The sequence below is a fragment of the Bos indicus x Bos taurus genome, chromosome 21, assembly GCF_003369695.1.
Source record: "Bos indicus x Bos taurus breed Angus x Brahman F1 hybrid chromosome 21, Bos_hybrid_MaternalHap_v2.0, whole genome shotgun sequence".
In the NCBI taxonomy this organism is placed as follows: domain Eukaryota; kingdom Metazoa; phylum Chordata; class Mammalia; order Artiodactyla; family Bovidae; genus Bos; species Bos indicus x Bos taurus.
In genome coordinates, this window is record NC_040096.1 from 6,946,329 (window position 1) to 6,962,366 (window position 16,038).

General features: G+C 36.7%; 1 protein-coding gene across 9 annotated transcripts in view; it reads right to left on the bottom strand.

The window, feature by feature from the left end:
- MEF2A (myocyte enhancer factor 2A) overlaps positions 1-16,038 on the bottom strand; it is a 179,935-nt gene that overhangs the window by 12,559 nt on the left and 151,338 nt on the right. For 7 of the 9 annotated variants that reach the window (XM_027521842.1, XM_027521841.1, XM_027521839.1 and 4 more), the window contains 2 exons: positions 13,891-14,078; positions 541-564 (listed from right to left, as the gene is read on the bottom strand). In XM_027521842.1, the coding sequence (XP_027377643.1) occupies positions 541-564; positions 13,891-14,078 (212 nt within the window). The remainder of the gene's footprint in view (positions 1-540; positions 565-13,890; positions 14,079-16,038) is intronic. The other 2 variants (XM_027521845.1, XM_027521843.1) reach the window with 1 other exon arrangement.

A 16,038-nucleotide genomic window follows, 5' to 3' on the forward strand; every position in this document is an offset into this window, starting at 1 on the left:
TCAATTAAAGACATTCGTTTTAATAAACAGGGAACCCCCTTGTGGTTCAGATTGTCTCATGCAGGATGAAATAATTCTAACTCTGTGAAAAAGGTGACCTCACCAAAAATGATGTAATCTTTTTGAAAGAAAGAGAAACAACACAAGACAGTGTGTTACAATCTGAGGAACTGTGAGGGTGAAGTCATTTTCTAAAAATATATTAATAATTTGGGGAACTATGTAAGGTATTTTATATCTTTCCTTAAAAAATTCTTTAACATGTCTTGTGATCACGGGCAGCTATTGTTTATAAAGGCTCTATTCCAAAGTTTCCAGAACAAATAAAACAGGTCAAGATATATAATTGTGAGTAGAAAAACCACATTCTGCAGTACCAGTGCTTGGTTCAGTTATTCAGAATGTTTGGACAGTATTTAACAGCAAGGAAAAAAAAAAAATCTGTGTAACAAAGGGAACATTACTCAGATAAAAACATTGAAAAGAATTAGTACTTTCCATATCTTTTTCAATTCCATTCAAGTAGAAACCCACACTCACCAACTCCAATTCCTCTTCCTCCGACTGCACTCAGCACATAAGAGGAATAAGAGAGTTACTAAGACTGTTGGTACTTGATATAAAATACTTCTTTAGAAAAACATGTTATCTGAACACTGTGAGTTGTCTGGAAATCTAAAGAGATGATTATATAGGCAGTGAGTACAAATATACATTATTTATTGTCTCTGTACCTGTAGCTGACTTCAAAAGACAGGAAAGATTCTTTTAAGTTCTCTAGGGCCAGGATTTAAAGATCCTCCTACCCCAGTTTGTTCTGTTCTTATGCCATGCTGTGATAACATATAAAAGGACTTCCTAATCGTGAAACTAGTTTCTGTTTGGAATCTGGAGAACGCTAACACTATTTTTTTGTTTTTGTTTGTTCAGACACTAAGTTGTGCCCAACTCTTTGTGACCCCATGAACTGCAGCACGTCAGCCTTCCCTGTCCTTCACCATCTCCTGGAATTTGCCCAATACTTACATCTAAATCTCCCATCCCTACCCTACCTGGTTACACATGTACATTTATCTTAATTAAATTCTGTGGTGGGCAGAATTTATTTTGTCTTCTTTTTTCCCCACAGTAACTAACACAGTATTATGAAACAATAAGAACTCAAATATTTGTTAATAAGTATAACAGTTTTACAAATTTATATATTTATCATTTGCAAATATAATTTTCAAATGAGTATAATAATTTCAATGGAGAAAAGCCACATAAAGAAAATGAGAGGAGAAATGAATTGATAAATCATACACAAAAGAGATGAATGAAACATATTGCTCCTTTTCTTTATACACATATAAAAATATTAATATACTAGAATAATCCAACTAGTTTTTAAAAATTATTTTACTTGAGTAAGTCAAGCTTCTCTGTCAATCTGCGAAAGGTATCTTTATAAGCATCAGTGATCCATGAAGTCCCAATCTGAAAGCAGGTTTATCTGCAGACAACAGTGTGAAAGAGGAGTAAGGCTCATCACTGACTCTGAAAAATAACTACCTGGCCTATAAACTGCTGTTTCAAACGTGGCAAAATCCTCTTCAACTGTTTTGTTATACATATCTTCACCCATCTCCAACTGTTAAGACACAACAAAATACTATAGGTGTGTGTGTATTCATTTTTCACTTTAACCTACAGGGATAACAGTGTAAATACTGATAGTTTCTGGGGCAGATTTTAGAATTCCACAGAGATGCTTCATGAACTCTTAAAAAAGACCAAGATAACTGACAAGTTGCTAAATGTCAAACTTGTAGTTTGTCCATCAGTTTTGCAGTTTATTACAATTCTTATAAACATACTTCTATGCCTTAAATGAAACTTCCTATAGTTTTTATTTCTGAAGGATAGTGGCAGTATTCCACATCCAGTTCCTGAAAGACGAACCAAATGACTAGGATTCTCCACTATAAACATCACTATTTTTCTTTTTATAATCAACAATTATTTGGGGAGTGATATTCTGAGATTTTTTAAATATCTTGTTTCTCCTTAAATTTTTGCTAACTTTAGTACTCATCCATTGACCTTGCCTTCAAGGTCTGCACTGTTGTATTACAATGGTGATTTGCCATTTCGCTCATTCTTTCTACAGGCATTGATTAGAAGTCTTCTCTAACGAAGAGCTGTCCCTTCTACATTTATTCAATCACTAAGTAACAGTCTCATTATTTTTTAATTCTTTGTGTTATAATGCAATAATATTATTTTTTTTTCTTTAAACCTTTCTTTTTTGAGCAGTTCAGGAAAACTGAGGGGCATACAGATTTTCCATAAACTCACATATACATAGCTTTCCCCATTACCAAAGTGGTACATTTGTTACCATTATCACCCAACATCCCTAGTTTACATTTAGGGTTCATTCTTGGTGTTGCATAATTCTATGGGTTTGTTCAAATGTATCAATAATTATAATATCAGAGTGTTTCACTGCACTAAAATGCTCCATGCTTTGCCTATTCATCCCTCCCTTTCTCCAACTCCTGATCTTTTTACTAAAAAAAAGAAAAGTTTTGCCTTTTCCAGAATGTCATATATAGTTGGAATCATGCAGTATGAAGCCTTTTCAGATTAGCTTCTTTCACTTAGTAATCTGTATTTAATTTTCCTCCATTTCTTTTTATGGCTCAATCACTTATTTCTTTTAGCACTGAAAAGTACTCCATTGTCTGGATGTACCAGTTTATCCAGTTACCCACTGAAGGACATCTTGGTTGCTTTCAAGTTTTGACAATTATGAATAAAACTGCTATAAACATCCATGTGCAAGTTTTTATGCAGGTAAATACCAAGGAGTGTGATTGCTGGATCATATGGTAAAAGTATGCTTAGTTTTGTAAGTGGAGAAGGAAATGGCAACCTACTCCAATATTCTTGCCTAAAGAATCCCGTGGACAGAGGAGCCTGGTGGGCTGCTGCAGAGTCAGTCATGACTGAAGCGACTTAGCATGCATGCATGCATTGGAGAAGGAAGTAGCAACCGACTCCAGTATTCTTGCCTGGAGAATCCCAGGTATGGAGGAGCCTGGTGAGCTACCGTCTGTGGGGTCGCACAGGGTTGGACACAACTGAAGCGATTTAGCAGCAGCAGTTTTGTAAGACGTCACCTGTCTTCCAAAGTGGCTTACCATTTGGCATTCCCACCAGCAATTTGTGACAGTTCCTATTGTTCCACAAACTCACCAGCATTTAGTGTTCTCAGTGTTCCAGATTTTGGCCATTCTAACATGCATGTAGGAGTATATCGTTGTTTATTTTGTGGATCATGCCTATAGTGTTATATCCAAAAATGCATCACCATACCCAAGGTCATTTAGGTTTTCTCATTTATTATTGTCTAAGAATATTAGAGTTTTGCATTTAAAAATTTTGGTCTGCAATCCATTTTGAGTTAATTTTTGTGAAGAGTCTGAAACCGAGTAGGGCCCTGTGGGGCTCCCAGGCACAGAGGCCTTTCTGTCCCCCATTTCTTGTAAGCAAGACTTTCTACATGCATTGATTACAATTCCTAAGGAAGAGCTGTCCCTTCTCCATTTATTTATTCAGTCACTAAGTAACAGTCTATTTTTTATTCTTTGTGTTATAATCCAATAATATTATTGTTTATTTTGTTGTTTAAATTATTCTAGATCTGGCCATGGGGAGCTCCTCTGAAAGGTTGGTTCCTCTGACTTGACATGTATTTCCTTATCTGCTGGCCCCTCTGGATCAATGTGTATTTTCCTGGCCCTAGCTCTACAATCGATCACTTCTGCAAGGAGGCTTGATTCCTGTCACTGGAGAATGGTGTTTAGAAACTAGGACCTGAGGGCTAGGTGTGCTCGGTTTCCAGGTGTCACTCATTTAAGACTCAGCAGTCAGAGTGAGGAAATATCAGATGTATTCGAATTCATGTGTACACACATCTATACTTTTGTATCTATCTGTATATATGTTTAAAAAAATACATTTATACTGAAACCTCCAACTATAAATCCAGAAAAATAGGGTTCATTATAACCTTCCCATTCACCTTGCTTAACTGAAACTTTCTCAAAAAACCTGGCTTTATCTACAATGTATAGTATTCACTTATTTAAGGGTGTGTGTGTCTGTGTGTGTTTAACAAATTTACCATCTTGAGCAATAGTTTCCAAAGTTATTTAGACCAGTTCATCCCCTTCCATACCATATCACTCATTTTTAATAATTATTCATGTATTTCATCTTGGGTTCCCCTGGAATCCTGGTTGATTTTTTTAACTGCATATAGTTAAAAAAAAAATCACTCTGTATTGTCTAGACTGATTTTTTATTCTCTGAACAGGGCCTTTTCATGGAGTGAATCTTAAACTTTGATAAATAGCTATATATCCATTTTTTATGGACTATGCTTTTGGTGTAATTCTCTAATGTTTTCTTCTGAAGTGTCACAGTTTTGTGTTTTACATTTGGATCTATAATACATTTTGAGTTAACTTTTGTACAAGGTATGAATTACACTCTGAGGTTCTGTTTTTGCATACTGAAGCTAAACTGCTGCAGCACCATTAGTTGTACTGACTGTCCTTACTCCACTGAACCGCCTTACTACCTTTGTAAAAAACCAACTGAATATATTTTCTGGGCTCTCTTTGACCTATGGTGCTCATCTTTTTGCCAGTACCACACAGTCTTTTAAAAAATATTTATTTATTTGGCTATGCCAGGTCTTAGTTGCAGCATATGGGATCTAGTTCCCTGACCAGGAATTGAACCCAGGCTCCCTGCATTGGAAACATAGAGTCTTAGCCACCAGACCACCAGAGAAGTCCCCCACACATTCACTACTGTAGCTTTACACTACGTCTTGAAACCAGGAAGTGTTAGTTTATCTTGTTCTCTTCAAAACTGTACCGGCTATTGTAGTTCCTTTGCCTTTCCACACGTACTTTAGAATCTGCTTGCTGATACCTACAAAAATCTGTGCTGTGATGTAAACCAGGGTTGTGTTTAATCTTCCAACCAATTTAGGAAGGAATAACATCTTGACATAGGTTTCCCTGGTGGCTCAGTGGTAAGGAATCTGCCTTCAATGCAGAAGATGTGGGTTTGATCCTTTTAGGTTGGGAAAATCCCCTGGATAGGAAATGGCTACCAACCTCAGTATTCTTGCCTAGAAAATCACATGGACAGAGGAGCCTGGCTGGCGATAGTCCATGGGGTCACAAAAGAGCTGGACACAACTTAGCAACTGAAAACAACGTATTTGGCTCTTTGGTTTCTTTCAACAATCTTTCATAGTTTTAGCATGAAAATCATATGGTTAGATTTGTAGGTATTTTTTGAGTAATGTTTAAATGATATTTTAAAATTTCATACTCCAACATGAAACTTCCACTTGAAGATTTTTTGGTAGGTTCTTTATGCTTTTCTACATATTATATCTTCTATGAATAATGTTTAATTTCTTCCTTCCAAGTATGTATGCTATGCATTTAATTTTTTTGCCTTACTGCCTCATCTAGGACTTCCAGTATAATGTTGAATATGAGTGGTGAGAATAAAACATCACTGTCTAGTTTCAAATATTATTTTACTACAAGACTGAAATTTCCCCTTATTAATTGTATTAGTTGCAGAATTTCTGAAAACAGTCTTCATTAGGTTAAAAAAGTTCCTTTCTTCTCCTAGTTTGGTGAAACTTATTTTTATTATGAATAAAAGTGGAATTCTTTTAACATGGTAAATTATAGTGATAAACTTAGAATCAGCCTTTGGTCTGACTCTTTTTCTCTACTGTCTGTTTTAAGTTTCATTAATTTCTGCTCATTTTTTCCTTTTCTTCTGGTTCCTTTCAGTTGTTTGCTCTTTTTTCTCTCCTAAAGTAAAAGCTTACTGATTTGGGACCTTCCTCTTTTCTAATATAAATGCCATCAATTTCCCCTCTCAAAACTCCTCCTAGTTGGTCTCCAAAATTCTGATATGCTATAGATTTCAAAATTTCATGTTCTTTAATCTCTATATGTGGCGGTTTTCCTGTTATCTTTCTGTTATTGATTTTATTATGGTCAGAGACTGTAATCCATATGATTTCTATTCTTTGAAATTTGCTGAGGTTTTATGACACTGGATACCCTGCTGCATGTTGCAAGTGCACTAAAGAAGAAATTTATGTTCTCCTATGCAAAGTGAAGGGTTCTATAAATGTCTCTTACATCAGGCTGGTTAAATATTTCTCAGTCACCCAGATCCTTAACTGAATTTTCTGCCTACTTGTTGTATCAACTACTGAGAGAAGAGTGTTGAATATTCCAACTATAATTATGGATTTTTCTCTTCTACTTTTTAGTTGTATCATCTTTGTTTTCTGTATTTTGAATGTTTACTGTTAGTTGCATACACATTAAAGATATTTCTTGGAATATGTAATATTCTTCTTTCAGTTCAGTTCAGTCCAGTCGCTCAGGCATGTCCAACTCTTTGTGACCCCAGACTGCAGCACGCCAGGCTTCCCTGTCCATCACAAACTCCCGGAGCTTGCTCAAACTCATATCCATCAAGTCGGTGATGCCATCCAACCATCTCAACTTCTGTCATCTTCTTCTCCTCCTGCCTTCAGTTTTTCCCAGCATGAAGGTCTTTTCCAATGAGTCAGTTCTTTGCATGAGATGGCCAAAGTACAAAGGAGTTTCAGCTTCAGCATCAGTCCTTCCAATGAATAATTCAGGACTGATTTCCTTTAGGATTGACTGGTTTGATCTCTTTGCAGTCCAATATGAGTCCAAGGGACTCTCAAAGTCTTCTCCAACACCACAGTTTAAAAGCATCAATTCTTTGGTGCTCAGCTTTCTTTACGGCCCAACTTGCACATCGATACATGACTACTGAAAAAACCATAGCTTTGGTAGACAGACCTTTGTTGGCAAACATTTGTCAGCAAATATTCTTTATCCTTTTTTATTTATTTTTTAACTTTACAATATTGTATTGGTTTTGTCATATATCAAAATTCTTTATCCTTGATAATATTTATTGTGAAGTCTACATTGTTTGAACTTAATATGGCTGTACTAGCTTTCTTTTGGCTAATGTTTGCATAGTATATTTTCCTCCATCTTTTTACCTATGTCTTTATATTTAAAGTGGAGCCCTTATAGACATTGTATAGTACGACCTTTTTATTTTTTTTAAAAAACCAATCTGACATTTTGTCTTTTAACTGATGTTTATTACCATGTTTATTTGTATAGTTGTATTAAAATCTACAATCTTGCTAGCTATATTTCATTTGTTCCATCTGTTCTTTATTTTTTGCCCTTTCTCCCATTTCTTGGGATATTGGAGCATATTTTGTATTTCCATTTTATCTCTATTGCCTTATCATTTATACCTCTTTTTATTTCCTACAGTTTTACTTGGGTTTACAATATCTGCTTTCAGTTAATTTGAGTTAAACTTCAAATGTATACCTCATCATGTGTAAAGACCTATAAAAGTATATTTCTAATTCTCTGCTCTGTCATCATGTTAGGTTGGTACAAAAGTAATTGTGGTTTCAAAACGCACTGTTGAACTTTGCTGTTTGATATTGGAATACATTCTTAAATAAATGTGGTTATGTCATACATCATTTTAATGTACAATTCTCACTTTATTTTTTTGCTAATGACTTACTTTGTGTGTATGTTAATCACAGTCGTGTTTGACTCTTTGTGACCTCTTGGAGCCTGCCAGGCTCCTCTGTCCATGGAATTCTCCAGGCAAGAATACTGGAGTGGGCTGCCACTTCCTCCTCCATAATAACTTACTACTTGCTGTTTATATTTATTTTAGACTAGAGAAATGATGTTAGACAAAAAGCAAATTCGAGCAATTTTCTTATTCAAGTTTAAAATGGATTGTAAAGCAGCAGAGACAACTTGCAGTATCAACAACACATCTGGCCCAGGAACTGTTAACAAACGTACAGGGCAGTGGTAGTTGAACAAGTTTTGCAAAGGAGAGAAAGCCTTGAAGATGAGGAGCACACTGGCCAGCCATCAGAAACTGACAATGACCAAGGAGAGGATCATCAAAGCTGAACCTCTTACAACTACAGCAGAAGTTGCCAAAGAATTGAACACTGACCATTCTACAGTCGGTTGGCATTTAAAGCAAACTGGAAAGGTGTAAAAGCTCGATAAGTGGGTGCCACAGGAGCTGACTGAAAAATAAAACTGTCGTTTTGAAGTGTCATCTTCTTTTATTCTATGCAAAAATGATGAATCATTGCTTGATGGGATTGTGATGTATGACAAAAAGTGGATTTTATATGACAACCAGCAATGACCAGTTCAGTGGTTAGACTGAGAAGAAGCTCCAAAGCACTTCCCAAAGCCAAACTTGTACCAAAAAAAGATCACAGTCACTGTTTGGTGGTTTGCTGCCTGTCTTATCCACTATGGTTTTCTGAATCCTGATGAAACCATTACATGTGAGAAGTATGTTCAGCAAATCAATGAGATGCATCAAAAACTGCAATGCCTACAGCTGAAATTGGTCAACAGAATGGGCCCAATTCTTTTCCATGACAACGTCTGACCACACATTGCACAATTAATACTTCAAAAGTTGAATGAATAGGGCTACAAAGTTTTGCCTCATCCACCATATTCACCTGACCTCTTGCCAACCAACTACCACTTCTTCAAGCATCCTGACAACTTCTTGCAGAGAAAATGCTTCCACAACCAGCAGGAGGCAGAAAATGCTTTCTAAGAGTTCTCTGAATTCCAAAGCATGGGTTTTTATGCTATAGGAATAAATAAACTTATTTCTTGTTGGGAAAAATGTGTTGATTATAATGATTCCTCCTTTGATTAATAAAGATATGTTTGAGCCTAGTTATAATGATATAAAATTCATGATCCAAAACCACAATTACTTTTTCACCAACTTAATATATTTTATTTCTACATGTGCTGTAAACACAAAAGTCACTGCCACTACTTTTGCTTTAGAGAGTCAACTATCTTTTGAAGCAAGTAAGAAGAGGGAAAACAGCCAGATCTTGGTTTCTAATAACATTCTCCAAAAACAGGCCAAGGTTCCTCAGAGAAATGCCTGATTGTAGAACTGGAGCAGAAAATACACAAGATGATCCTGAAGCATTCCAAAGTAACCAGAAAATAAAACAGTAACTCCTCTACCTTTACCCCCGCTAAAAAAAAACCCAAAACAACAAGGGTATATAAAAGGGGACAGGAACCAAGTGAATAGTCCTCAATAGCTAAAGCTGGAACAATTTGAGCAACAGAATAAACCAGCACTGGTAAAATCATATATTAACAAAATTTAGTACTACTACAACCCAAAGTATAAAATCAATGTACATGAGTTCATATTAATATAAATAAATGATTAAATGAGAGAGAACAATAAGTGACCTGTGCAGAAGAACTCCAAATAATGTATAATCTGTCCTAAAAGAGGTGGAATATAACCTCCATTCCTTATATGTGGGCCTCACACAGTAAGTTCCTTCCAAAGTGGGCAGTATGGGAAGGGGTAGCAAGTGAAATACTATACCAGCAAGGTTATCAAAGTGATCAACAGTCATGGAAATAGTATGTACCCTTGATATAATGTGATGAAGAGGGCACATTAGTTCCATGACCTTCCTCCCTCAAATGTGTAACACCAGCCTAACCATGAGGAAAACATCAGAAACACTCCAACTGAGGAACATTCTACAGCATATCTGACCAGTACTCCTCAGAATTGTCAAGGTCACTAAAGTAAGTAAAGTCTCAGATAAATTTCAAAGACAAGAAGAGCCTAAAAAGACATGACTACTATGTCTACTACTACTAGACACACTACTATTCAATATGGTATCCTGGATTAGATTCCAGAACAGAAAAAGACATAAGGTTAAAAACTAAGAGTATGTGAATACTCTTAGTTTAAAACAATGTATAAATGGACTTTATAACAATTTATCAACATTGACTCATTAGTTGTAATATTAATCTGTTAGTAACAGGAGAAACTGAGTGTGAAGCATATGGGAACTTTCTGTACTATCTTTGCAATCTTTATATAAATTTAAAACTGTTCTAAAATTGAAATTTATAAAATGGAAGACAAAATTAACTTTATTTTTAATCTTCATTTATTCCATTTCCATTCTTTATTTTTATTTATTGTACAGACCCCAAAATTTTCTGGTAGCATATTCCTTCTTCCAAAGGACATCCTTTAATATTTTTTGTAGAGTATGTATGTCTCTTGGCAATAAATTCCCACATTTTTGTTGAGCAAGTTTTTATTTCTTTTTCATATCTTGAAAGATATTTTTGCTGGGTACAGAATTCTAGGTTGAAAGGAGGTATTGCTTTGTTTTTTGTTTTCTTTTGACTCTTCTCTTTACATTTCAGTTTGGGTAATTCTGTGGATGGATTTTTATAACACTGTACAGGAGGCAGTGACTAAAACCATCCCCAAGAAAAAGAAATAAAACAAAGCAAAATGGTTGTCTGAAGAGGCCTTACATATAGCTGAGGAAAGAAGAGAAGCGAAAGGCAAAGGAGAAAAGGAAAGATATACCCATCTAAATGCAGAGTTCCAAAGAATAGCAAGGAGAGATAAGAAAGCCTTAAGTGAACAATGCAACGAAATAGAGGAAAACAACAGAATGGGAAAGACTAGAGATCTCTTCAAGAAAACTAAAAGATACCAAGGAATACTTCATGCAAGATGGGTACATTAAAGGACAGAAACAGTACGGCCCTAACAGAAGCAGAAGAGATTAAAAAGAGGTGGCAAGAATACACAGAAGAACTGTACAAAAAGAAGATTCACGGCTTCAACAGTACATGAATCGAGAAAACCCTCAGATGTACAAACTGGATTTAGAAAAGGCAGAGGAACCAGAGATCAAACTGCCAACATCCGTTGGATCATAGAGAAAGCAACGGAATTCCAGAAAAACATCTACTTCTGCTTCCTTGACTACGCTAAAGCCTTTGACTCTGTGGATCAAAACAAACTAGAAAATTCTTAAAGAGATGCAAATACCCCACCACCTTATCTGCCTCCTGAGAAATCTGTATGCAGGTCAGGAAGCAACAGTTAGAACTGGACATGGTACAACAGACTGGTTCCAAATTGGGAAAGGAGTACGTCAAGGCTGTATATTGTCACCCTGCTTATTTAATTTACACACAGAGTACATCATGTGAAATGACAGGCTGGATGAAGCTCAAGTTGGAATCAAGATTGCTGGGAGAAAATAAATATACTCAGATATGTAGATGATACAACCCTAATGGCAGAAGTGAAGAGGAACTAAACAGCTTCTCAATGAAGGTGAAAGAGGAGAGTGAAAAAGTTGGCTTAAAACTCAACATTCAAAAAATGAAGATCATGGCATCCAGTCCCATCACTTCATAGCAAATAGATGGGGGAAAATGCAAACAGTGACAGATTTTATTTTCTTGGGCTCCAAAATCACTGTGGACAGTGACTGCAGCCATGAAATTAAAATATGCTTATTCCTTGAAGAAAAGCCATGACAAACCTAGACAGCATATTAAAAAGCAGAGATATCACTTTGCTGACAAAGGTTCGTCTAGTCAAAGCTATGGTTTTTCCAGTAGTCATGCGTGGGGGTGAGAGTTGGACCATAAAGAAGGCTGAGCACCAAGGAATTGATGCTTTTGACCTGTGCTGCTAGAATAGACTCTTGAGAGTCCCCTGGACAGCAAACAGATCAAACCAGTCAATCCTAAAGGAAATGAACCCTGAATATTCACTGGAAGGACTGATGCTGAAGCTCCAATACTTTGGCCACCTGATGCGAAGACCCAACTCATTAGAAAAAACCCTGATGGTGGGAAAGATTGAGGGCAGGAAGAAAAGTGGGAAACAGAGGATGAGACGGCTGGATGGCATCACCAGCTCAATGGACATGAGTTTGTGCAAATTCCATGAGATGGTGAAGGACAGGAAACCCTGGTGTGCTGCAGTCCATGGGGTGGAAAAGAGTCAGACATGACTGAGAACAGCAACAACTTCTGTTTATATTTCAGTTTGGGTGATTTTTACTTACAGTAGACCTACAGGTCTTCCTCCTGCCAGGCCTTTAGTGCAGAGTCTGAGTTAATTTAATTAAGAACTAGGCTGAGTTTGTGTTTCGTTGCTGGTATTGTTACCCTCAATATAGTTACCACAGGCCTCAAATGCCTCTGGAGGCAGTGGGAGACAGGTTTACTAGAGGTTTTTTTGCTTGTTTTTTCCCCAAAGAAAACTGCTACATTCTCAGTTTTAAGCCTTCTCCTTTGTGTTATGCATCAGGCTGCAGCCTTCTCAGAAATTCTGCCATGATATGGCACTGTTCCTTCTTCTTCACCACAGGCTGAGAGAGCTTCCCTTTCCCATTGCCCCAGTACAGTGGGAATTCACCAGTCCCCTAAGGGTGACCATTTGTGTTGTTCATCTCTTCATAGATTAAGACTCCTACTCCATAGGAGTGAAATAGAAGTACCCAGAGAAAACTTTTTGCCCATACTGTAATGGTGGCTCTTCCCCTATCCCAGCTGTATACCAAAAAGGAGATTTTTTTCAGAACATTCCCAATTTTTTCTGCAAGAGAGAATAAGACTTGCCCTATATCGCTATCCCAGAGGTTTTACAGAGCTCTGCCAGTGAACACTTGGTCTCCAGAAATTCACCAATCACCCTAGCTTAATTTATTATCTGTGTCTTGCCCAGATAAGTTCGTGCTCCAATGTTCTCTCCCTGCAGTATCTGTCCCTCCCCAGAGTCTGGGCCAGCTGAGTGCCCTGAAATCTCAATACTACAACGTGTTCAAGAAAAACTATGAACTTGCTTGTCCAACATTTTTTAGTGTAAGGCTGGGAACAAATTTTCAGTTTTCTATATCTCTGAATGAAAAAGCACTTTGCTTTTTGACTTAATGAGTTTCAGTTTTGGCTCTCTTTTGTACTATGTTGGACCAGTACTGACCTTTCCCTTGGTCTCCTTATCTTACCTAGCGAAGATCACAGTTGGAGCTTCAAATGATACAATGCACATAAAGAAGTCTGGGAATCCATAAAGTATTATACAGTGTAGAATAATTATCTAAACCTTGATAGCACTGCTTTTACTTAAAAATCTATCAAATGGCAAGTTCAGCAGCTGCATAGTAGAAAGACCACCTGGTACATCACATTGATTATTTGAAGTCAGACAGATAAAACTTGCATATATAACTTTTTCTGTAGAAAGCTAAGGTGATAAACATTCTCCCCTTCTTCATAGACCCAGGATACAAAAGCAAACGAGGCTGGAACATTGTTAAGGAATAGAGTGGGAAGACCTATATTCTTTATAGAATTAAATGGGAAGGTTATTTGAGAAGGAGTAAACAAAAAAACTTATTAGCAGAAGTTTTTACACATTCTTTCCTATTCTATAATAGTTCTCTTTGTATGTAGAACTTTCTAATAGAGTTTTTATTACAGAAAAGAATATGCTAAAGATACTGAAACTACGCAAAAGCACAGAGAAGTACTTAAGTCAAGTTTAATTTATCAAATTGAGGATGAGATCTCTAAGTAAAGATTTCAGTCCAGTAAATGAAAATTAACATAATAACTTCTCCATATTTAGCTTTAATTTAAAAACCATTAAGTAGGTTTATCTCCGTTTTTTTCATAATCTGTTTCTGTATATTTAAAATAGACTTGTCTCTTCAAATGCTAATTTCCAATAGAAATACTCTTTAGGAAAAGGTCTAGATCCCATGGAAGTATAGAAAATTCCAAAGGAAAACATATACTCTGTATAAAATCCATGTTTTAAAGAATGAAAGGTTTAACGTACCAGTGGAGGCATCATGCCCTTGCTGGAAGGGGGGATGACAACTCGAAGATCTGGTTTTCGACTGTTCATTCCAAGACTGCCACCACCTGGAGGAGGGGGAGACTTCGTAGGCATAACTTTGCCTAAACTATTTGCACCAGTAGTTCCGATCAAATTTGGAGAAGCTCTTGAGTTTACAAATCCATTCCCTGGAAAAAAGAGAATTCATTCTTTACATGAAACGAGTCATTAAAATACTTTGGTACAAATGTATTTTCCTCAGCCCCAGGTTTCAAGTGAATCTTATAATACTACTCATAACCATCTTATCTTGGAATAAGCAAAAAAAAAAAAAAAGTCAACCTAGTCTGAAATACATTAAGACTTAATACCACTGGTTTCCAGCCTTACTACTTGGACCTGCTCAGAGAAACTTGAAACACAAGATGTTCCTAAAAGGGTCTCTCTGACTGAGGGACCAAGATGATGGGAGATATAAGAAGATGCCTGAGACCAACCTATTCATTCATTCTCACAAGAAAACAAGGGCATTCCTACTAGGTTCAGAGCATCTCCTTAACTGAAGCTTATTTAGCACTCAGCTCTAAAGCCTTATTTTCACCAAGTAGTTCTTCTTTACAGCTCTACCTAGTGCTGTTCTATTTCTTTAGCTGCCACTCAGGTCTTCATTAAGTATTTGTGATTACTATAAATTTAATCATCTAATTCCTACTTTTTAGCTTTCCTTAAGAATTAGAAAAATAGAGGAAAACAACAGAATGGGAAAGACTAGAGATCTCTTCAAGAAAATCAGAGATCAAGGGAATATTTCATGCAAAGATTGGCTCGATAAAGGACAGAAACAGTATGGACCTAACAGAAGCAGAAGATATTAAGAAGAGGTGGCAAGAATACACAGAACTGTACACAAAAGATCTTCATGACCCAAATAACCATGACAGTGTGATCACTTACCTAGAGCCAGACATCCTGGAATGTGAAGTCAAGCGGGCCTTAGGAAGCATCACTATGAACAAAGCTAGCAGTGGTGATGGAATTCCAGTTGAGCTATTTCAAATACTAAAAGATGATGCTGTTAAAGTCCGACACTCAATATGCCAGCAAATTTGGAAAACTCAGCAGTGGCCACAGGACTGGAAGAGGTCAGTTTTCATTCCAATCCCAAAGAAAGGCAATGCCAAAGAATGTTCAAACTACTGCACAACTGCACTCCTCTCACATGCTAGCAAAGTAATGCTCAAAATTCTCCAAGTAGACTTCAACAGTACATTAACTGTGAACTTCCAGATGTTTAACCTGGATTTAGAAAGGGCAGAGGAACCAGAGATCAAATTGACAACATCTGCTGGATAAATGAAAAAGCAAGAGAGTTCCAGAAAAACATTTCCTTCTGCTTTACTGACTATGCAAAAGCCTTTGACTGTGTGGATCATGACAAACTGTGGAAAATTCTTTAAGAGATGGGAATGCCACATCACCTTACCTGCCTCCTGAGAAATCTGTACGTAGATTAAGAAGCAACAGTTAGAACTGGACATGGAATAACAGACTGGTTCCAAATCAGGAAAGGAGTACAACAAAGCTATATATTGTCACACTGCTTATTTAACTTATATGCCAAGTATATCATGCGAAATGCCAGGCTGGATGAATTCAGCACAAGCTGAAGTCAAGATTTCTGGGAGAAATATCAACAACCTCAGATACGTATATGACAGCACCCTTATGGTAAAAGTGAAGAAGAATTAAAGAGCCTCTTGATGAAAGTGAAAGAGGAGAGTGAAAAAGCTGGCTTAAAACTCAACATTCAGAAAACTAAGATCATGGCATCTGGTCCCATCACTTCATGGTAAACAGATGGGGAAACAATGGAAACAGTGAGAGACTTCAAAATCACTGCAGATGGTTACTGCAGCCATGAAATTAAGACGCTTGCTCCTTGGAAGAAAAGCTATGACCAAACTAGACAGCATATTAAAAAGCAGAGACGTTATTTTGCCTACAAAGGTCCATCTAGTCAAAGCTATGGTTTTTCTATTAGTCATGTATGGATGAATGTGAGAGTTGGACCATTAAGGAAGCTAAGCACTAAAGAATTGACACTTTTGAACTGTGGGGTTGGAGAAGACCCTTGAGAGTCCCTTGGAC